Here is a 23,040-nt window from a genome sequence, read left to right as displayed (position 1 = left end):
AATCACACTTTTACAAGACAGTCAAATGCTGTGTTAATTAAAATGTAAGAGTACAAATTGAACCAAATGGATCATTGTGTGTATTTGATTCAATTTGTACACGACAAGATTTTAGTCTGATTATTAGGTTTTAAGTATTTTTAGTTGTAAAAATCACACCCGTGTGAAGTGAGGGGCGCTCTCATGCTATGATTAGGTGATGTAATGATGATGTAAAACAAACGGTATCAAAACAAACTAAATTAAATTATCTTTTAACGAACATTGAACTAAAAACAAACATTAAACCTGTATATTAGGGGCTATGGGTGTGCATGCTGGCCAGTGACAACCTAACTCATGCATGGTTGTAATGCCCCCTGCATTCCCAAACTTTTTCATGTCAAGGACCCCAAAATTGACACGAATTAGCCCCCACGGACCCCCATTTGAAGAGATGCCAGGGAGAGAGAAGATGTTTACAGCTCTATAGCATTGATTCTCAACCGGTCAAATTTCAAGGACCCTCAGTTTAACATGCATTACTCTACGGACCCCCATTTCATGGCATTTCTATCTCTGGGACTCCCATTTATATTGCACAATCAATGTTAATGTGAGAGTGTACAAATGGACTCATTAGTGGTCCGTATGTACACTCAGAGTTACAGACCCATCAGGGTCCATTTGGTTCCAACCTATCATTTAGCTGGGGACCTGCTGGAACTCCCTCAAGGACCCCTGGGGGTTCCCCGGACCCCACTTTGAGAACCGCTCTCGTAACGTACACATTGTGCTTCGGGCGAGAAGCCGAGCTCTTCCGGAGATTGCCGAACTGTGACGTCGGAGAAGCCGTAGCGACGCTTGTTGGGGAGTTTAGACCAGGGTTTAGACAGCGAAGAGGGGAGGCAAAATGGCGGATGAAGATATTACGCTGGATGGAAAACCTTTACAATCTCTCCGGGTCGCGGACCTGAAGGCCGCTTTGGAGCAAAGAAACCTTTCGAAGAGCGGGCAGAAAAATGCGCTCATAAAGCGACTGAAAGGGGTAAGTTTCTGCGCGTGTTTTGCGCGTCAAATTCCGAGTCTGGCCAAGTTGAGCAGCAGCAGCAGCAGGCGGACAGATATGGGGTTAATGTTAGAGGCCGTAACGTTATAACGGTGTTATGCATTCAGAAGCGGGAACAAAATAACAAAAAAATAAATACACTTGCACGCGTTGCGCGTACAATACAAACGTACACTTTGTCCGCCAGACTGCGCGATTATTACATTAATAAAAATAAAAATAAAACCGTCTAATTACAACTTAACTGGAAACTATACTACTCCCGCACGCACCATGTTGTTGCACACAGTTGGAAGTGTGTGTGTGTGTGTGTGTGTGTGTGTACTGTGCACCTGTCAAGTCTAGGCCTTTAGTGGAGTGAGTGCACACGGATGAGAGCGAGCCAGTACGCACGCACTCTGTACTGTACTCACTGTACTGTACGTTTCGCCGGGCCCGCGCTTCATGTGTGATAGTCTACAGTCTACACAGTGGAGAGAACGACACAGGGCGCCGGGGACGCGCCATCTAATGTAAACACAGCCTTTACGAGAGCGGGAGACTGTTTTTTTGGCACATTGTGTTGTTTTCTATCCCTGGATTTTTATTATTTTATATATATAATATTTAGTTTGGTTTATTATATAGGCCTACAGCAGTTTCAGTTCGTAACATAGGTGCTAAAATAATACAAAGTTATTGAAGATAAGAATAACATATTTAATATTTTTTTGTTGTTTTACAGATTTGATTTCGGCAATTTTTTATTTTAAAGTAGGCTAGAGGTAAACAGAGAGACAGGAAACTGAGCTCAGAGTTGCAAACTCTGTTGCACCGACTTGCACTAACTGGCTGAGCTACCAACCAACCACTAGCCTATACGTAACGTAATATTTGTATCCAGGAATTCACAATCAACTTATCTCATACAATTATTATTCATATTATTCATCCAACACCGAATGCTTCGCTGCAAGTACAGCATTTCATTTTATTGCATGCGTTTAAAACACATGGCACCTGCTATTCTTTTTCTTTTCGTTTGAAAAAAAATATTTTGGTAATTGTTCACAAACAGCTTTGTCATAATACTAACATTTATGATGTGATTTTTGATGTTCAACACATATGGAATCACATGATAGCCTATAATAGCCTACATATAAATGCAAAACACATATTGTCCATTTCCTTATCAACAGTGAGTATAGGCCTACTTTTTGGATTAGTACTATGAACCCTATAACTCTATGGTATGAACTCTGTATGACCAACATTTATTCTAACCAGCTATTCCATTTGGTCCAAACTCCCTTGGTTAAATCCCTATTACCTCCATTAATAACTACATTGATTAACTCTATTTTTTCTTTTACGATTTATATCTGTTTTTAAGGGCCTATATACAGGTTTAATGTTTGTCTTTAGTTCAATGTTTGTTTTGTAAATTTGTAAACGCCATTGACAATGAAGGGAAAATGTACGTCATAATGTGCCTCATTACGTCATATTGTCTCTTTATTGTTAATGGCGTTTAATGTTTGTGTTGGCACCGTTTGTTCTACATCACCATTACGTCACCTAATCAACATGAGTTAGACTTTAATATATTAGCGCCCCTCACTTCACACGGGTGTGATCATTTTTTTTTGCTTTATTCAGATTATTAGTCATTAGCAGAGTATAGAGGCACAGGGAACCAAGGGACAGAGGGTAGACATGTGACACGCAACTTTTCATATGAGTCATATGAAAAACTGCTATAACCACTTGCCCAAATGTGCCCAGAATGTGCTGACTGCAAAACTAATGCTTGGAATGAATTCAGATTTCAGAATCTCAGAAACCTAGTTTGACACGTCACACATGCTACTTAAAGCTGCTATAAGCAATAATGGCAACATTTGAATTACCTTTTTATTTTATTTTTATTTTTGGTATAGCCAGCAATGGGAATAACCCTCCCCCCAAAAATAGTCTCTGAGACACATCTAGAGGCCGCAATCTGCAATCAAAGACTTCCCTAGAAGCTTTGCCATTGGTCGATTTGCCTGTCTACTTACTATCTGATTGGTTAGTCATTTCGACCGGGGTTTTTTTTCCACCAATGACAAAGCTTCTAGGTTGAAATAAAAAGGATGGGGAGCAGAATTATATTGTGTGCGGACATTCCACTTTTTTCTTCAGAAACTGGGATGTGCATTAGTATCGTTTTCCTTCCTTGCAAGTGAATTAAACTAATAGTTTTCCTTGCAGGCTCTGATGTTGGAGAGCCTACAGAAATCCTCCTCCTCCCAAATTGGGCTGCAGCCCAACTCACAGGTAAGAAAAGAATATTATGGTCAACCTATTATGGTGTATAATTCAACCTCCTGTGTGTGTGTGTGTGTGTGTGTGTGTGTGTGTGTGTGTGACGTGTAGTGTGTGTATATATCTCTTGGCAAGATGTATTCTGAATTTTGAATGTAGTCATGTATAAATATATACCTGATTTGTTTATACCTGTTTTCTGCGTGAAAGACTACACCAGCATATAAAAACAAATAATTTGCGTTGTTTTGGGGGCTTTTCTGGGTTCTGCAGCATTGTCGAATTTACACACTACAAATAAAATGTGCAGAGGAAGAAGCAAGGGACTAGGGTAGTTAACTGCTTTAATTAAGGATGATATTATGGGCAGGTGGTGGCTCAGGGGTAGAGTGGCCGGATGGGTACCATAAGGTTCCCAGTTTGAACCCGGGCTTCCCCAGAGTTAGCATCAAAGTGTCCTTGAGCAAGACTCTGAGCCCCTCCCGATGAGGTTGGTGCCTTGCATGGTTTCCCCCGCCATCAGTGTGTGAATGGGCGAATGTAAAGCTTTTTTATGTTTTCTTATTTTTGCATGTTGTTTAAATTAACAATGATCAATGATGTTGTGTTTCTGTGTTTTAGATAGGGGAGGAGATGAGTCAGAACAGCTTTATAAAGCAGTACCTGGCCAAGCAGCAGGAGCTGCTCTGTCAACGAATGGAAAGAGAAGCGCAGCAGTCCTCTGAGGCCGATGGTATGCATGCTCACATACCAACTGAAGTAACAAAGAATGAACATACTATAAGCCATGTGAACAATGGTCTTTCTCTGTGTAACGCACGAGCGAACGAACATGCACGCGTGTGCACACACACACACACACACACACACACACACACACACACACACACACACACACACACACACACACACGCGCACGCGCACACGCACACGCACACACACACACACACACACACACACACACACACACACACACACACACACACACACACACACACACACTGTTTTTATGAGAGAACAATACAATGTACCGGTATGTACAATGACACATAAATGGGAATATATAAAATGACTGTGTAAAACAGAGCTGTGTTGCATTGCAAGTTAGAGGGATGACTATCTTTCAAACTATTCACCTTTTTCATATGGCCCATAAGTCCTCTTCTTCTCTTCTTCTAATGGGGTTTATTGGCGGTTGGCAAACAAAATTGTGCATTACCGCCACCTACTGGTACACTTATCTGTGGCTTAAAATCAAACAGTGTCCACCCAGTGATCCCATTCAGTTACTCAGACCCTTGAGTCTGAGTCACCGTGAATTCCTCCCTCAGCACACTATCCAGATCTTCCCCAGTGATGTCATCGACATTTAAAAATCTCTTTGCTGCTTCCAGTACCATTTTGACCCTCTCCGTCCGACTTCCTCTTTATTTCCACCGCACAGTTTCCACCTGCTCCCTTCTTTCGGCCCCACTCTCTTTACTGCATCCTTCCACTTTCTTGACAGCTTCCGCATATGACAACCCCCCATTCTGCTCTCGGCCCATAAGTCTTTGCGTTTGTGTGTGCATAACTTCCTCTTTCTCTTGCTGTGTTGCCAGTTTTGCAAGTGGCCAAGTCTATGAAAACAAGCACAAATGAAAATAGCTGATCTACAAGCTCACAGCAACACATTGTGAGGTTGTACATCTGTTATTTAAAAAAACACATTGAGAATAAATTGAAATATTTTGAATATCTTTTAAACATTTTAATAAAAAAAGGCACAAAATATTTTTTGATTGATGTCTGTGGACAATGACATATTAATCTGCCCCAGTACAGTAGGTTGGCGGGGGGAAACGTGGATACAAATTGAAACAGTTGACAGCAACATTTCAACGTTCTCTCAATTTGCATTAAATTCAATTCAAAGGGAGAAAACATAGGTTCACATTGCCAAAGCAAAATGTGGAAAGTCAGAATCTCCAATATATCAATTTCTATGTACCGAGATCACTCGATGCAGATACAAAGATCAGCCTTTCATGATTAGTCTCTCTCTCCCCCACAATGGACTTGTGTGATTCACATTGGTCACATGTTTGTATGTAAATGAAGGGCTATTAGCATGTTGTGCTGCATCACAAAAGGACATGGGTCCTGTCTGATGCATAGTTTATGCATACACTGAAGACTGGTGTGATGAGAACATAGGGCATCAGGGTGGCTCAACCAGTAAGAGCACTGATCACCTATACCAAGCTACCGACATACCCGGTTCGATCCCTGCTTGGGGACCTGTGTGTTCTCCCATGATGATCAAACCATGCTAATTCTGATGCACCAGATTGGGTGCAAATGAGTGCAAACACTCAGATGCTGAGGAGAACATCAGTCTTAAAACAACATTTAATTTTATTTTACAAACAAACAATATAACAGAACAATACATAACAACACATCAGATAATACAATTTCTTAAAAATAAATAAAAAATAGAAACAAACAAAACAAAAACGTTCAGTACATACATACATAAATACAGTATAATAAGGACACTTAGGCTGGTAACAACAACAACAACAACAGAGTCCTTATGGCCACAAGACCAAACAACTGCAGAGAATACTTTGATTGATTGATTGAAATATTTATTAACAGTTTGTAGAATTTACAGTACATTTTAAGCACAAACTCAATACAAAGACTGTTAACTGTTAATACAATTAAACATTTCCAGACTCAATAAGATAAATCATTGACCATAACATCCTGGATAAACCATCCCCACCTTTTGTTTATTCTTAGAGTATAAGTGATTTTTACATGATAAAGCTATAGCCCTTTTGGCTTGTAGTAAGCATAAATCTTTGTTCGCTACTCTGTATCTTATATTATACAATATCTTTTTTATTTTTTATATAAAATTTTTATCCCACAATTTTGTAACCCATTTTTTCACCCAGTGTCAATTATCTAATGTAATCCTTGGCACTACACTTCCTCTGCCAACCTGGGGGGGCAGCAGACAGTCCTCATGCTTCCTTCTGTGCATGAGGAGTCCAAGCTGCTACTTTTCACCTGACAGGGGAGAGTTTCCCTGGTTGGATGCATGGAAGGAACACGTTATTCCAACCAGTTCCTTTCCCCTCTATCGGGCGCCCTGGCTGGCCAGGGGGAGGTTGTTCAGAGACCAGGATTACTGCATGTTTTTGTGAGGGTACCTACCCTAGGGGACACAGGGAGAACATGCAAACTCCACACAGAAAGGCCTTTCGCCAAACCCACCTCAGGTATGGGCACTGATGACACGGAGGAGGGAACACGCCCCCAGCGCCCACAGCGAGAATCGAACCCAGGACCTTCTAGCTGTGAGGCGATAGCACTACCAACTGTGCCACCGTGCCCCCACATCTTTTCTTTTGAACCTCCCTCCTTACCTCTTCCCAGAATTCTTTCACTCTTGGGCATGCCCCTAGCCCCATACTAATCTCAAGTATGTTTGTTATAGAGAGCAACCACTTGGCTATCGGGTGCCGCAGCGTTGTCAAATGTACATACTACAAACAAAATGCACAGAGGAAGTTAACTGCGTTAGACACAATAGCGAAAACTACTGATCTGCAAGCTCTCAATGCATAGTATCGCAATGCGTTGTGAATCTTGGGAGCTTATACCGTGGCTATTTCTCTATTTTGGGTGACACCGTCTTGATATCGGTAGGTCGCTAGTTCATATCCCCGGACCGGCACGTTAACATTACCACCACTGAAGTGCCCTTGGACAAGGCATTGAACCCCTACCATGAAATGTTCTATGAGCAGGGCCTGGCTGTAAACAAGTTATTGAGCTTAGTCCAGTTACCCTGGGTAAACATAGTACCTTTCCTTTCCTTTCCTTTCCAGTTGATTATAAAAAAAAAACAATTATTGACAAACAGCATGGTTCTCGGTTATTCATTCAAGTAAGTAATTGAATTTGATAGTATAATCACTAAGAAAATAATTGCTTGTTGCAGCCCCAAGTTGTTATGCGTGGTATCCGATACTACGGTCCAAATAGAGTTTGCCTCTCATAGGGCATCAATATTATATCAATATCATGAGACTTATACCATGTATTTTGGCATAAATGTAATCTTTTCCTGGATATTATAAAGGCTTACCTGACTGTCTTAACTGTAGGCATTATGAATATTCATGAAACCTCTTTGTGCAAATACTTTTAGAAAGCATCCCCACAGTATATTCGCAATATCGATATCATTGTATTTGGTTAAAAAAATATATATTTGATTGATTGATTCTTTCCATATTTCTCAATTCAGTCCTATCTTTGTTCAGTTGTAAAGCAGCCTTTGTCTGGATGCCACAGTGCACGACTGACCTTGCTGTGCGTCAAACCTTTGAACTTTGAACCTATTCCCCTGTTCCTCTCCCCGACAGAGAGCCCTGGAGCGGCAGAGGAGGACAGCGACCACACAGAAGACAACAGTGACAAGGTCAGACACACACGTCCTCACAGGAAACGATGATAGGAAGTACTACTCAAGCTCCATGTACTGTAGGTGCATTGTAGTACAATACATCGCGGAAATAGCAGATCTACAACTTGCTTTTAAGTTGAAAAAAACAACAACCTAGAAAAATCTTGAGATTTGAAAACAGTTTTCCAGGTGGATGTCCAAATCACATAACACAATAAAACATGACGCATCTGATGATGATGGATTCCTTTTAGTTCACAAATGTTTTAATAAATAATAACAATTCACACAATGGATAATGTTAATTAAAAAGTAAAATGTAAAAAAGATTAGCGTAGGGATCCTGTGTGGAACATTTTATTTTAACCCATTTTGGGTGGGAACCCATTTTGGTGCATTATGTTATGCTTTAGCTATTGAAAATCTACAAGCAGATCTACAAGCTCATAGTGCGCCACCGAGTGGCGCGCTACGAGCTTGTAGGTCTGCTATTTTTGAAAAATCGAAGAACCGCTGACATAGAAACATGGCTTTTTCAGAAAACTGTCAGGATGTAGAAGACATTTTTAGAATCTGATCTCAGGTCAGAATGGGTTAAACTAACTCCACCTTCATTTGCCTACTCTGCAGCATCGTCCTGTGTCCGCCGCCCAGCCACCGCTGGCCAGGGCAGAGGTCGAAGGAGGAGGCCTGCTGATGGGGCATCAGGGCATGATGGGGCGAAGGCCTGACATGGGCCCCATGGGCTCCGTCCTGCACCACCACCAGGAGGCCCCCAACATCCCCGGAGCCTGGCTGCAGCGGCCGTCCCTCCGCCTGGGAGTACACGAGGACAAGTCCACGCCCTCGCCGCCCCGAGCCATCGCGTCGCTGTCCGTGCGCGTCGTGGGCCAGATGGAGCGACAGGGCCTGCCTCCCTTCGCGCCCCGGGGGGCCCAGGAGAAGGAAGGCACCGCGCCGGCCGAGCCCCCCAGCTCCGCCCACTCCGTCCTCCACCTCAGCAGGTCGGCCGGGGGGACGGCGGGAGGAGGCCGTGCCGCCGCGCTGCAGGAGGACAGCGACGACGACGACGAAGACGACGAGGACGACAGCGACGAAGACGAGGAATGGGGGGTGTCGTCGCGCAGGGGCGGCAAGGCCCTCCCGCGGCCCTTCCCGCAGCAGCCGTCCCCCATGAGCGTCCCGCCGGCCGCGGCGGCGTCCCGCTCCCGGCGCAAGCTCCAGCTGCCACAGCACATCCCGCCGCCGCCCCAGGTCCACCAGCCCCCCATGCAGCTGCGCCACCCCACCCCTCCGCCGTCCCCGCCTCCCGAGCTCTCCTTCCCGCTCCCCGACACCCCCAAGCAGAGTCCACCGGACGTGGGCGAGCCCGAGGCGGAAGGTGGCGCCGCCGCGCCCCGGCCTCGTCCTTCCGCGCTGCAGAGACAGCAGGACTCCTCGTCCTCCGACGACGACTCCAGCTCCCGCTCCAGCAGCCCGGAGCCACAGCAGGAGCGCAGGCCGGGGCCCCTCACCCTGCTCGTCCGCAAGATGGAGTCCGAGGGGTCGTTCTCCTCCGCGACGGCGGCGGAGCACGCCGGGGCCGTGGACATGTCGCACTCCGGACCGGCCGCTTCCGGCTCCGCCATGAGGAGCGCCGATTCCAGCGACACCCCGCTGCAAAGGATGGAGAGAGAGCGCCAGCAACAGAAGAGAGGGAGGGAGGAGAGGGAGAAGCAGCTGAGGGAAGCGAGGGAGGAGGAACGAAGGCAGAAGCAGCAGCAGGAGGAGGAGGAGGAGAGAGAAAGAGAGAAGAAACGACAGGAGGAGAGGGAGAGGCAGCGGTTGGAAGAGGAGAAGGAAAAGGAAAAGAAACACCTGGAGGCGGAGAGAGAAAAGGAGAAAAGACGCCTGGAAGAGAACCAGAGAGAGATGGAGAGAAATCGTTTGGAGGAGGAGAGAGAGATGGAGAGACGACGGGCGGAAGAGAAGAGAGAGAGGGAGAGAAAATGCCTGGAAGAGGAGAGGGAGATGGAGAACAAACGCCTGGAAGATGAGCGTAAGAGAGAGCAGAAGAGGCTAGAGGAAGACCGGGAAAAAGAGCAGAAAAGACAGGAGGCGGAGGACAGGGAGAGCCGACTGCCTCCGTGGAAGAGGGGGCGGTCTGGTTCCGAAGACTCCGTTCCCTTCCCCCAGCCCCCCAAGAGGCTGACGATGCTTCAGGTCGGGGGGCAACATCCTCTTTCATCTCCACCCCCCGGCTTGACCTCCATCTCCGCTGAGCCTCCCGCAGCCAAGAAGTCTCGCGTGTTCTCCGACACCGCAGCACAGTCCATGGTTTCTCTCCCCAGGACGGAGCAAGCGCCAGTGGCGGTGGCGGTGGCCAAGACCCAGGATTCAGGCTCCGAGTCCGATTCTGGTTCCGAGTCTGACTCTTCGTCACGCTCATCACGCTCATCTTCCTCGTCCCGGGATAACTCCCGCGCTGCCAAGCAACAGAAGGTTAGTGATTTGGGCTACGGTAGATATCAGTCATTCACACACACTGGTGTTACATACAGTACAGCATGCTTGCAAGATTCCACTAACTTACCGGCTAAGCTACCTGGATGTTGTTATTCATTCTGCTGCTTTACAATAAATTTCACAGTGAACTCAATCCATTTTACAACTAAAGTACAACCCCCTCTGTTGCCGTGTCCCTCCTCAATAACCCAACATTGCCTGTCTTGTCGAAATCATATCATCTTTTTTAATTTAATTTTCTTTTTAACTGTTAATTTGTGTTGTTGGTTTTCATTATGTTCAACTTCTGATCTTGCAGATGGCCCACCAAGGAAAGGAGGCGGAGGATGAAAAGCGGAAGAAACCAGATAAGAAGAGCAGTCACCCCACCAAAAGGTCAGTGACAAGCACTGAAATATCCTTAATTACAAACCTGCATTTCTGCGTTCTTCTCTCAAACACCTTTCACACATGAAATGCTCGCATCTTTCGGCAGTAAGACCGCACATTACCTATTAAGACGCCTGCATTGTTTTCAGAGCATGGAACTGTGAACACATCACTATACTAGGGCTGTACCCGACTCTGGTTGAATCAGATTCAGGATTGGAATGTGAATATTCGACAATTTGTTTATTAAAAATAATTGGTCTCTATGACCACTGACCAGATAGGAGGCTAAAACACAAACATTTCAGTGCTGATTCAGAGGCTAAGAGCGCATTACATAGTGAAGTGCAACAGAGGAATCTTTTTGAGCATTTAAAAGCAATGAATCCATTAATGAATTGAATACACAGGACCATAATGGAAGCCCTTTGGGCTCTTTGTGTTATCCTTTTAGCATCATTGTATAATCGTACTGCTGTACTATTTGCAATCAATCAATCAATCAATCAATCAATCAAGAGAACTACATATGACCGCTGTACTTATTTTAATTGACGACAAAGTGACAATCCATCACACTGCAGACTGTGTGTAGGACTACAGTTCTGAGCACAACGGTGCTACTGTATCAAAGAGCTATGTTGTGAATCCAGTAGTAGGGAGCAAGATAAAATAAATAACAGTAAAGAGAAGAGACGTCGGCCATGGCTGGAACGTTGTCTGCCTGATTATTGTACAGTAAACTTGTTATTGGAGCTACAGCTGTGTGCCAACGTATTTTCTCTTTACCACAGTGCTACTTTAGCCAGCATGAGATCATCAATAAGTGTATACTGTACGTTGTTAAATCACAAGAGCATGGTTTTCATATTGTAAATATGAACTTTGTCTGAAGTTGACATTAAATCATGACAGTGCGTCATGATGGTGCTTACATAAGAGATGTTAGTTGATGTTAGTTAGTTCTATTAACTAACTGTTCATCTATCAAATATGCTTCATAAAAGCTATGTTTGCATTATTAACTGTTTAATATGAGGTGCATTGCTCTGGTCTCGGCTCTGAGCGTTAGACCCGCCCAGTCACTGCTGGAATGGTGTTCTTTAACACAGAGCCTTGCTGTTTGTTTGCATCAACCTCAGAAGAGTTTTGACAAAATGTGTCTGTTTCTGGTGACAGACACAGTGGACAAAGTGTGTACTAACTCTCTCCATTAATTAATTGACATATGGTTGTTTGTTTAGTCGCACAGAGACACTCTGTCAACCTTTATTCCAATTGTACCTGGTACGCTTGCGTGTGTGTGTGTGTGTGTGTGTGTGTGTGTGTGTGTGTGTGTGTGTGTGTGCGTGCGTGCGTGCGTGCATGCATGCATGCGTACGTGCCTGCCTGCCTGCATGCGTGCCTCCGTGCGTGCGTGTGTGTGAGACAACCTGATGTAACTGCTGTGTTCAATATATTTATTTCATGAATGGAGAAGCATCCAACAACAATGCAAGTTATGCAACCTGCAGATGGATATTTGCTTCTGGTTTGTTCCGGCATACACATTATTTTATAGTGTCCTCTCACGCTAGTATTACGTACTGTACCCACCGTGAGAACGACTCTTCCCCTGTTCCTCCTTGCAATTTATGTTACATTTCTAGCTGTGTACATGGTATAAATACACCATGTTTACAGCTTGTTTTACGAGCTTACAAGTTTGGAACCACAGGCTCCCAATATGTAAATATAAACATAATATGTGCTCCAGTCTACACCCCGTCATAGACGAGCTGTTTGTTTTTAAATAGTGCATTTATACAGTGCCTTTCATCCAAAGCGCTTTACAATGTGCATGTACATGTTATGAGCTACTTTCTGTCAAGAAATTCTGTGCAGGTGATTCTTTTTCTAAGTGTTGGGAGTTTGGAAGCACTCGTCGAAGTCACTGAACCACCTGTTTATAATAATGAGTGCTTCCAAACTCCAACACTTGGATGAATGGTAAATGGTGCATTTATATAGCGCCTTTTTCCAAGGCGCTTTACAGAGATTGTGCATTACATTCACACACACATTCATACACCGATGGCAACGGAAACCATGCAAGGCACCAACTAGCACATCGGGAGCAATTTGGGGTTCAGTGTCTTGCTCAAGGACACTTCGACAGTAAGTCTGGGGATGGCCCAGGTTCGAACTGGCAACCTTGCGGACGGGTTTCCTTCCAGGCACTCTACCCCTGAGCCACCGTCGCAACTCTAGATACATCCCACTATAAAAAAATCTAGAGTTGCAAATTGCAGCTAAACCCTGGCGGTTTTGATCGTATATTTTGAAGCATTGTTTTGTTGATTTATCTGAAATACAAGGGAGCACAGTTTCAGAAAAAGCATTTAAAAGGACCTTTGTCTGAGTTGTAGAGAAAGCTGGGTGATCTGATGTATGTCATTGTTATATCACATGAATGAGGAGTTAAATAACATGCTTTTTCACAGTTAACTGAATTGGCAACTGATTATCGTTGCTCACATATTACAATGTACAAAGTTGATTTAGTTAGGAATAACAAGATTTAAACAACAACAAAAAAGTAATGAAAGAAAACTATTCTGAGATACAAACACTTAAGTTATTACAGTTATGAGTTATTAGTCTGAGTGCGTGTGTGTGTGTGTTTTGTCAATTACTCTAGTCCTAATATTATAGGAAGCCTTATCATTTATTGTCAGGCGTTCAATGCGACAGCCCAACCGGTGTGGCCTGCTCTCTCTCTCTCTCTCTACAGTGGAGAATGAACTGGGTCCTTGCCCTCCCTCACTTGCTCACGCTCCTGTCCTTTTCGTATTAATTTCCCCACTCATTCACTCGCTAGCTCGCTAGCCAACATGGCCGTCATGCATGCATTGCATCTCTGATAAACGACGCAGTGCTCAAGCCCCCAGAAGCCGCAGCCGGATTTTTTTTCTCGCGTCCCCGATTTCACCCCGCGTCTGGCCGGAATAGAATATAACGACAGGGCGTTATTTGCCTGGGAATCTAGCCCGGCATTATGCTGTCTGAAGGCAACAAAAACGGGTAAGATAGTGAGCTAAAACGTTAGCGAGAGCGGCGTCGGGGTTGTTGCTAGTGCTGCTATACTTTATCGGTAGAGAGAAAAGCACCGATGCTAGCATCGCCTCCTCCCTCATTCATTCGGTGTATATAAATGACCGGCGCTTCATGAGATCACCGTAGTCTGATTGCAAACCCATGGCATGCTTGCCCATGTGGACACCGGGTGTGCCACCGCGGTGTCCTTTGTTGGGAGGGACGGGGAAGGATTAGAAAAAAATGCAGGGGTCTCCCTTCCTTAACCCATTTGGATCTGCACTTGGGGCAGTTTTCATAAATAAATAATGGGCTTAGATTTCATGGCATGACGACGATGAGCATTTATCAATGAATTAAACGAACGTATTTCCCCTCTCATGAATCCCCAAATATATGTTTTTATTTGCCACAATGCGGTCTATGAACAGAATGCCTTTTCTTATTGGATATTAAATGAAGGTGTAATTCCGCAGTTGTAGAACAGTCTTTTTTTTGCGGGGGGGGAGTCAATGATTGGCTGATGTTTAAAGCTGACATCTGGTAGTGCTCCAGACACTGAATACGTTTGGTCCTTAATGCTGTCATTGCTGTGACATAATCTCCCAAAGGACACCGGCATTCATACTTCTCCTCATCCACTGTACCTTGGGAATATTCAAATTAATTTCATGTCTGATTAGTAATAATGAGCTTTTGGTTCATCTTCTTCACATAGCCTATAGCCTCAGGCTCACCGTTTAAAAACAATATATGATTGGAAAAAGCTGACCAATGAGCGTTAACTTCTGACACTTCCATTTTACACGTCACTATGGATTTTAGAAAAATGTCGAGCAGCGGGGATGATAGTAGTAGACGGTCATAATGGATAGTGTGGTCCTGTTAATTTCACCTGCCTTGAGTGCGTGTCGTTACATCATTTTGTGAATGTATAGAAATTTGATAAGATTTAAACTGAAGCATCTGTATAAAATCTATATAATCTGATCTGAAGATTGAAACAGAAGCAGTTACCGGTTATATAGAATCTATTGAATCTGAGAAGATTGTAAGTGAAGCAAAAAAAAGTGAAACGGAAGCAGGTTTCTGTCTTTGAAATGCCAAGCGGCCGTACAAGCTTAACAAATTGATCAATGATCGGCTGGGCCTGGGTGTTGCTATGGTTCTTTTCATTCAACTTTTTTTCCCTTTTTTTTGTTAAGCATAAGCAGATACAGGCTTTGAGAAAAATACATTCAAAGAGCCTATCAGTGATGAGTGCTACTGAGTGCTACTCAGTCAGGGGTAAATAGAAACTGAATGTTGGATGAATAAACATCCGTCTCCCCCAACAGTCACTGCAGGTTGCAATCTGAGAACCCATTGGCAAAAAATAAAGGAAAAACTGACCTTTTGCTTTGAATTTCCCGCGAGTCAACAGCCTATCTCGAGAGACTGCTGCAGGTGTGACCATAGACTTTAACCCCCCAACCCCCCCCCCCCCCCCCCCCCCCCGCCCACACACACACACACACACACACACACACACACACACACACACACACACACACACACACACACACACACACACAGATACGGTAACCTGGTACAAAAGAATGAACATTATATGCCACGTGGATTATTATGTGCCACGAGTCTGTCTGCCAAGTGACTGATCTTCAGAGAAACCCATTGAACTGGGCTTTCCCCCCCAGTGTAGAGTTCTTGAGTCATGGTTGGACTTGTGTTACAACTCGTCCTCTACTTGAAGTCACAACAAACATTACCAGAGGCTGTGTGTGTTGTGTCAGAGGAATGCAGTTGATGACCTATACAGAACAGGTGAGGGTTTTTATGTAGGTTCTGTTATGAACATAATAAAAAGAGGATCATCTCAGGTACGGTTGGTTTTTACAGACTTCACGATAGCAGCCACCAGTCATATACTTGTAAGTTGTAAGTGACTTATTTTAAGAGCATTATGTTGTGTATGTGGTTCTTGCGAGAGTCGGCAGCCAGTCCTGTGTTTGAAGTCTCTATGAATTAGTTTGAGGAGTACTTGTGACCCCATCGTCGGTGTCAGTTGACTGGTGAGTTATTTATAGCTGCCGTTGACCCAGATCATTGGCCTCTCAAGCACCCATAGTCTGCAACCCTCTCACTACGTTTCCTGTGTCTTCTGTAACCCGCGTGTGCTTTGTCTCCTGTCTACTACTGTAACCCCCACCCTGACTGTGTGTGTGTGTGTGTGTTACCTCGGTGAAGATCCCAGGGGCAGTGTTCTACCATAGCGGTGTCTTTCAGAATGTGATTAGCTTTTGGAAGCAGGGTATATATATACACAACGGCTCTTTAAAGGTAATAATTTATTTTATTTTATTTTATTGTCTCTGTGTGTCTTGTCCTCCAGGGGGTTGACGGAGCCCAGTGCAGCGGCGGTGACCGAGGCGGCGGACCCAGATTCGGAGGGATCCTCCATGATCCAGCAGCCGGCCTCCGAGGCGGAGCCAGAGAACAGTGAGGGTCGTCTGGAGGAGGTACGGCTGTTGAGGGGGGTGGGTGCACACTGGGGGGACTGGCTTCTAACTGCATGGGGCAAGTTAACTTTCGGTTGCACTCTGTGTCGCTAACAGTCACTTAGCTAACCTGCACATAAAAACCGTCCATAGTAAAGCAGAGAGAACTGTTCCAATACCAACACAACCTCGAACTGCTTCATAGCCAACTGCTGCATCTGGCACTTTGTACAGATTTGTAGCACACTTCTAATAATGTTAGACAGAAGTGAAAATTAAATTTTGACATTGAAAGGCTAATCATGCTATTCCATTTGAACATGGTTATAGTTCTGAGTAAAAAGGGGTTGAGACGGATTGGGGTCCTGTGGGCAAAGAGTGAACTAACCTATCATGTGACTAACACTGATAACTGTCTGGTGCACATCTTATTTGTCTGGTGTCTCAAGCAGCTTGCTTAGAACGTGTGTGTGTGTGTGTGTGTGTGTGTGTGTGTGTGTGATTGGGCTCAAATATATTTCAAGTTATCACAAAGATACTTAACCTTGGTTTAGATTAGATTACAAATCTTGAATGTCCTCAATGAGTCAATTGGGTTGACGGCAATTAATTGAACCCGAGCATTGGAATATCTTCGCCTAAACTGATTTGTATTCATGGCTTCACTAATACAGCAGAGATGACATTGCCGCAAGCTCCGTAATGATTTAACGTGTCATTACTTTTGAATTGCGCAAACGAGTCTTAATTCAATTTAAAAAGCAACATCACAGGATCCTCCAAATCACATTATCTACCAGCTTATCAGACGTACATCTTTAGGTTATTGATGTTATTCTAGTCACGACTATTGATGCCATCCTAAAGGCAAGCGTGCATCCAAATAATGTCACTGCAAAATTGTGTGTCTGGTCTTGTGTCTTTCGGCCCCTGCATGAGTAATAATGGCTACTAACAGTATGCGTGTAGAGAGATGCATCAGGGCTCGTTTCTCCTCCTTCTTTTCACCGTGTTCATTCTCTCTTTCTTTACTCCCACTGGCTCAGTCCCCCTCTCTCTGTCTCTCATGCTCCTTTTCTCTCTTGCTGTCTCTCCAAACCCCGCTTTGTCCTTCAACTTTATCTCTGTCCATTTGTGCATCGCCATCATGATCGCTCTCTCTTATTTATCGTGTGACTGCTGTTTAACCCATTCTGAACGGGAACCCGTTTTGGTGTTAGCATCATGTTATGCTTTAGCTATTGAAAAATAGCAGATCTACAAGCTCATAGCGCGCCACCAAGTGGCGCGCTACGAGCTTGTAGGTCTGCTATTTTTGAAAAAATCGAAGAACGACTGACATTTTTTAAATCTGATCTCAGGTCAGAATGGGTTAATCAGACCAGTGTGTGTGTCCAGTGGAAACCTCGTATGAATCTGATCTCAGGTCAGAAAGTGTTAAACCCCCCATTGATTGCTTTGTTATGAAGGTGCCCATGCCTCTTCCATTGTCCCTAACGGTACCCGATGAGTACTACTGCTACTGCCAACACCACCTCCACTCCTCCTCCTCCTCTTCCTCCTGCCCCGCTATGCCCAAGCGCCTTGGTGGTACCTGATCTTAGGCCCAGAGTTCTACAGCCAACATGGCACTGAGTAAATCCAACAGCCCTGAGCCTGCCGAGGCCGCCCCCCCCCCCCGTCCCCCTGTAGTCCGACTCCTGTGACACGCTGAGCCAGCACCAACTGCAGCTTGCATCACACCACACCACTGCCGACAGCATCCGCAGCCATGGTAACTGCAGCAGTTGTTGCCACAGTAACCAGCCCCCCCCCCCCAAAGGGGCGTGGAAGCCCCACTCGCAGAACTGGACTGGACTGTACAATGTTGTGTTGTCGCACTACATGGTGGTTTTGGTTGGTGGGACGGGGGGTGGGTGCGTCTGCCAGTAACCGACCCCCCTGCTCCCCCCATCTGCTGTTCCGAGGATGCGTTCCTGGTCTCCAGAGAGAGAGAGAGAGACGGAGAGTGAGAGAGCTTCTTTACTGCTGTCTGCGGCAATTCAACCCATCCACACACGGGAGTCGAGCTCGTTCTGGCTAACGAGCTCCCAGACCTGAATCCTGCAGTTTTTTTTGCCCTCTGGAGAAACATACGAGTCTTCTGGAGAAATGATAACAACTCCAGAGCTTCAAAGAGAAAGAGACACACTGGAGGGAGCTTGTTCCCATCTTGTAAAGCTCCCTGGGGGGGAAATAACCAAAAGGACAGAGGCGGTTTCCTGCTGTACTTGTGTGCCTTTTAATCCTAGACTGCCCCCTGCACGTGGAAGGATTATGGCACTCTGCCCAGGACTGTGAACGTCTTCTTCGACTAAGCCCAAATATAGGCTACTTTCACCGAACATTAGTATGGACACTTATTTGTTTTTCACCGCCAATGGGCTCCAATAGAAGACTGTCTTTTCCCCCCCCTTTTTTTGCAAAAATCTTTTTGGGACTGAACGACAAGCCAATTCTAAAACATTTTTCTGTTCTGAGCCGAGTGAGCAGTAATGGAGTGGATTTTAACACTCAAAAGAGACTTGTATTAGTCAGCTGAACACTGAGTAAAAGAGCAACTGGTTTTATTTGTACCCTGGAACATTGTCTCGACACCTACCGATTCATTTCAATAGAATATGTGAAATACAGTTATCTGTCATCTGGGATACGTGATTGTTGTGGATTATGTATTTACAATCATCCTAAGCATGGACAAAGGTGACTAGAATGCACAATCCACCCCCACCACACCGTTAATAAAGTGCTAGTCTGTATCACTGGATGTTTCAGAGTGGATTATAATTTCCATTTTCCACTCTGGAGCTGGACACTCCCCGCCACATCCCATGGCTACAGTGAGAGCTCTACTCATACTCTCTGCAAAAGGAGCACCCACCAAACCCATGTTTTGTCATGACAAGGGAGTGTAAAATTGGTTCAATAAATACGAACTGTCTGGATTATTTTTTTAACGATTTCAGCGAAGACTTTTTTCGCTGCAGGACATTAATGCGGAAGACAAGTGAAACAAAGACGTGTGGAGAAAGTCTCGCCACACACGGACGAATGAACTGCTAACGTTGTGACATTCTCAAATGAACATCTCATTGGAGAGTTCCATCATAAACGTTTAGCGGTAACATCACAGACGACTCATAACCGTCACGGCCAGATTGAACATTTTCCTGGACTGGGATCAGAGACATTATATATTTTGTTTTGTTTTAAGACTTCACCCCTTTACCCTCATGAACACTAACCCCCTCTCCATCAGAATTCATCGCAAGACAAATTCAACTGGTTTTGCTTGCCTATAAAGAGACTGTGATATGTCACCCCTGGTCAGCAAATCAATCAAGAAAAGTCCTCCCCTGGCCCCATCAAGAAAAAAATCCAAATCTATGATCAGTTCCTGTCTACCCACCGGCAAATCGGCACACTCAAATCAAGCCCTGCCCTCACTCCTCCGCCTTCTCTGATTGGATCCTTGTTGCCTAGATACAGTGCACACTGCCGTGCGGTTGGGCCATAGCCAAGCCAGTAAGGAATCAGGTGTCAATGGTACCAGGAAATGACCTGTCATTTTCTTTCCTCTATTTGAGATGTAAATCATTTCGTAGGTGTAACTGTTAAAAAAAAAGTATTCTTTGTTTGTCCAGACATTTTGGCTATAACTGAGGACTAAATTATTTCTTACTTTTGTGTTAACTTAGTCCAATTTTTACTTTTACTGGCACCCATACTGCAGTTGTAATAAACAGTCTTGTATCAGTTGACTTTAGTCATCTTTTAGCCTCAGGCAAAAAATAGCACTGTTGATATAATGTCAAGAACTCCCAGTGAATTTCAACTGCAGTACCAATAGAACATCTGAGGTGTCTTTGGTCACGAGTGACGGGGTCTCAACATACGGCCCCTCCACCTCTGCTCTACAGATCTTTTGTTAACACTGACAGCATTCACTTGGTAGTGGTACATCGCACAAATTCGATTTCTAATTTAATTTACCTTTTAAAAAATAGTCATTATATTGCATTTTGTTCGTCATGGCAAGTGTTCACTAACAGTATAGCAGCTTCACATGATTTCAGTGATTCTGCATGGTTGTGACGGTACACTGCTAAATCCAGTGTGTCAATTTAAGTCTTGAATGAGAGCATAAATGGACCCTCACAGGTCCCAGATATAAATGGCATTAAATGGGGGTCAGTAGCCTCTGCATGTCAAACTGGGGGTCCTTTTCAAATGGGGTCTTGCCCTGAAAATGTATTTATTTTCTAACCCCCAGCCAGCTATTATTGGCCTGTTGTTGTCAGCGTCCTCTCACGACGGGTACTTGGAATCATTCCACATTAAGATAGAAGTTTGACAACGGAGCTGCTGAAGATATTAATGCACACCAGCACCTCCCGCCACAAGACTGCACAAACCAAGAGCATGGGGCTAGTCTACCCCACACACACACACAATTCAAAGGGCTTTATTGGCATGAGAAAACACACACACACACACACACACACACACACACACACACACACACACACACACTATTCTGTACATGCAGTATCTTTGAGCAGAGCAGAGGTGGAGAAGGACCTGCGTGTGCGAGTCTCCGTCTTGACGATAAAGCACCAACTCCCTTCCATTTTTTTATGTGGTTAAATTGGAGCCTCCAGATCTCTTTTTATTTTTTTTGTTTTATCGTCCACCCCTCCTCCTCCCCACTCTTTCTCTATCTCCTCCTATGTCTGTTTAGTTGTTCTGAGTGTGGTCTCAATCTCATCTCACCCCACACCCCTGGGGTTTCTGTATGTCCTCTCGTCTCTCTTTTTGCAGAGTACCACTCCTAAGGCTTTTGCAGCTCGCAAGATCTCCTTGCCCTGTGAGTAAACTACACAAACACACAAACACACACACACACACACACACACACACACACACACACACACACACACACACACACACACACACACACACACACACACACACACACACACACACACACAAATACCTGAATGTCACACATTGTGCACCTTTTAGTCAGAGGGTGAGAAGTCACCTTTATTTGTATAGCATGCTTAAAAACAACAGTTGATCCAAGGTGCTTTCCAGTCAGGAGAAAACAATCAATGACACAGTAACAAGAGTTCACAGAGAGCTCAATTGAATGCGCTATAAGGGGCATGGTGCAGTGCTAGAGACAGAGACTACACTTTAATCTTCCACAGTGCATTTGGCTCGACCGGTGGGCACTCGACAAATACGCTTACGTGTTTGTGGGAGGGAAGCTGGGCAGGCGGTCTCTTATCACTGCACCACCAATCTCCTGCAGGTTTAGGTTGATCAGGGGCGCCTGTTCAGCCCCGGGCTGCGGAGTAGAGAGAAGTAGCATGTTTTCTTTGCATGCCTCCCAGCGAACTCTTCTGTCGGGGGGAAAGAAGTGGCTAGTGTGGTGACATTGTGGATCGTTGGAGACATATGGTTTCCAGCCAGTAGGGGTCAGCGTTGACAAGGGACTACAGTACAAAGGATAATGGGTAATGGAGAATTGGCATAATGACTAAATTGTGAGAAAATGAACCCACCATGACTCAGATTAGTGTTAACAGACACATCGCTAAAAGACTAAATCTACCGGTAGTCTGTTTGCTATTGTCACAGGCCCTATGGGCAGGCTTTTGTGTCCACAAGCTCTCAGTTCTCGCAGTGAAAACCACGTCAAACCCATATTGTCCACGACGCAACAAATATTGCATCTTTTCTTTGGCTCAATTAAATGAAATGAATACCCCACTGAGATTCCTAGTTGTGTAGTTAAATGCCCTTTTTTAGGACAACAAAAACAGAGAGATTCTGAAACTTTATGTAGGTGTTTGTAGTTTGAGTTCTGTGTGCCTGTCATGATGTTGAGACAAGAGTTCTGCAAGGAGGCAGAGATCTTTTAAATTATGGATTGTTGTAAAGAGGCTGTGTTTCACAATGATCATGTATTCCTCTTCATGTGGTTTTGTTTCAACGACTGATGGCTGATGCAGGTTTCATCACGCCCAAGTCATAGACTTCACTTGCTTCTTTAAAAAAAAATTAAAGACGAGTTATTTGGCCTTTTTTATTGATAGTTTTTCAGTGAAGACTGACAGGAAAGAGGGAGACAGAGAGTCGAACCTCCAGCGCGCACTGTCAGGCTACATTGAGCCTAGGCGCCCGGACCACTAGGCCAGTGGTCGGGGGGCCTAGTAAATTTAGAGTTGGCAGTGGTGTTATTTTTCCATCATAACATATATAATCGTTTAAGAATTTTCAATTACACCCACTTAATGTAATGACACAGCTTCCAAATGATGCCCAGAAAAATGGAGGGATGGTTGTCCAAAAAGTTTGGTGTAGTAGTTAAGAAATCCAATAGTGTGGAGGTGATTCGTTCTAATGGTTAACCCAATTAGGACTGGGGCCGATTCTAAAAACGCTTTTTCTGAAGAAAATAAATCTGAAAAATGTTATGCTGCTATATACTGTACATGGGAACAAGAACCTCAAAAGGGGTTCCCATCCAGAAGGGTCAAAACACCAAAAGGGATTCCCCGTCCTGAATAGTTACTTTCCTACCGATCTCCACTCTGACTCCGAGGATGTATTCAATCGTATGCAATCAATCGGTTGCACCAAGCTGCAGAATAGACTTTATGTCTGCTCCTTCAAGTCCGTGTTGTTTTCGTCGACTAAAACTAAGACGAAAAATGTTCGTCGACTACCTATTTTCACTG

General features: G+C 44.5%; 1 protein-coding gene across 2 annotated transcripts in view; it reads left to right on the top strand.

Moving 5' to 3' along the window:
• The first annotated feature begins 876 nt into the window (after nucleotides 1–876).
• The window catches only part of acin1b (apoptotic chromatin condensation inducer 1b), a 34,011-nt gene continuing 11,847 nt past the window's right edge, over nucleotides 877–23,040 (top strand). For both annotated transcript variants that reach the window (XM_083789096.1, XM_083789095.1), the window contains exons 1-8: nucleotides 877–1,027; nucleotides 3,284–3,349; nucleotides 3,959–4,070; nucleotides 7,765–7,820; nucleotides 8,436–10,286; nucleotides 10,609–10,685; nucleotides 16,147–16,273; nucleotides 21,113–21,158. In XM_083789096.1, the coding sequence (XP_083645222.1) occupies nucleotides 893–1,027; nucleotides 3,284–3,349; nucleotides 3,959–4,070; nucleotides 7,765–7,820; nucleotides 8,436–10,286; nucleotides 10,609–10,685; nucleotides 16,147–16,273; nucleotides 21,113–21,158 (2,470 nt within the window). In that variant the 5' untranslated portion in view covers nucleotides 877–892. The remainder of the gene's footprint in view (nucleotides 1,028–3,283; nucleotides 3,350–3,958; nucleotides 4,071–7,764; nucleotides 7,821–8,435; nucleotides 10,287–10,608; nucleotides 10,686–16,146; nucleotides 16,274–21,112; nucleotides 21,159–23,040) is intronic.

Source organism: Protomyctophum parallelum (genome assembly GCF_964188405.1).
Source record: "Protomyctophum parallelum genome assembly, chromosome: 18".
In the NCBI taxonomy this organism is placed as follows: domain Eukaryota; kingdom Metazoa; phylum Chordata; class Actinopteri; order Myctophiformes; family Myctophidae; genus Protomyctophum; species Protomyctophum parallelum.
Note: the sequence above shows the minus strand (reverse complement) of the source record. Positions and strands in the feature narration are given on the sequence as shown.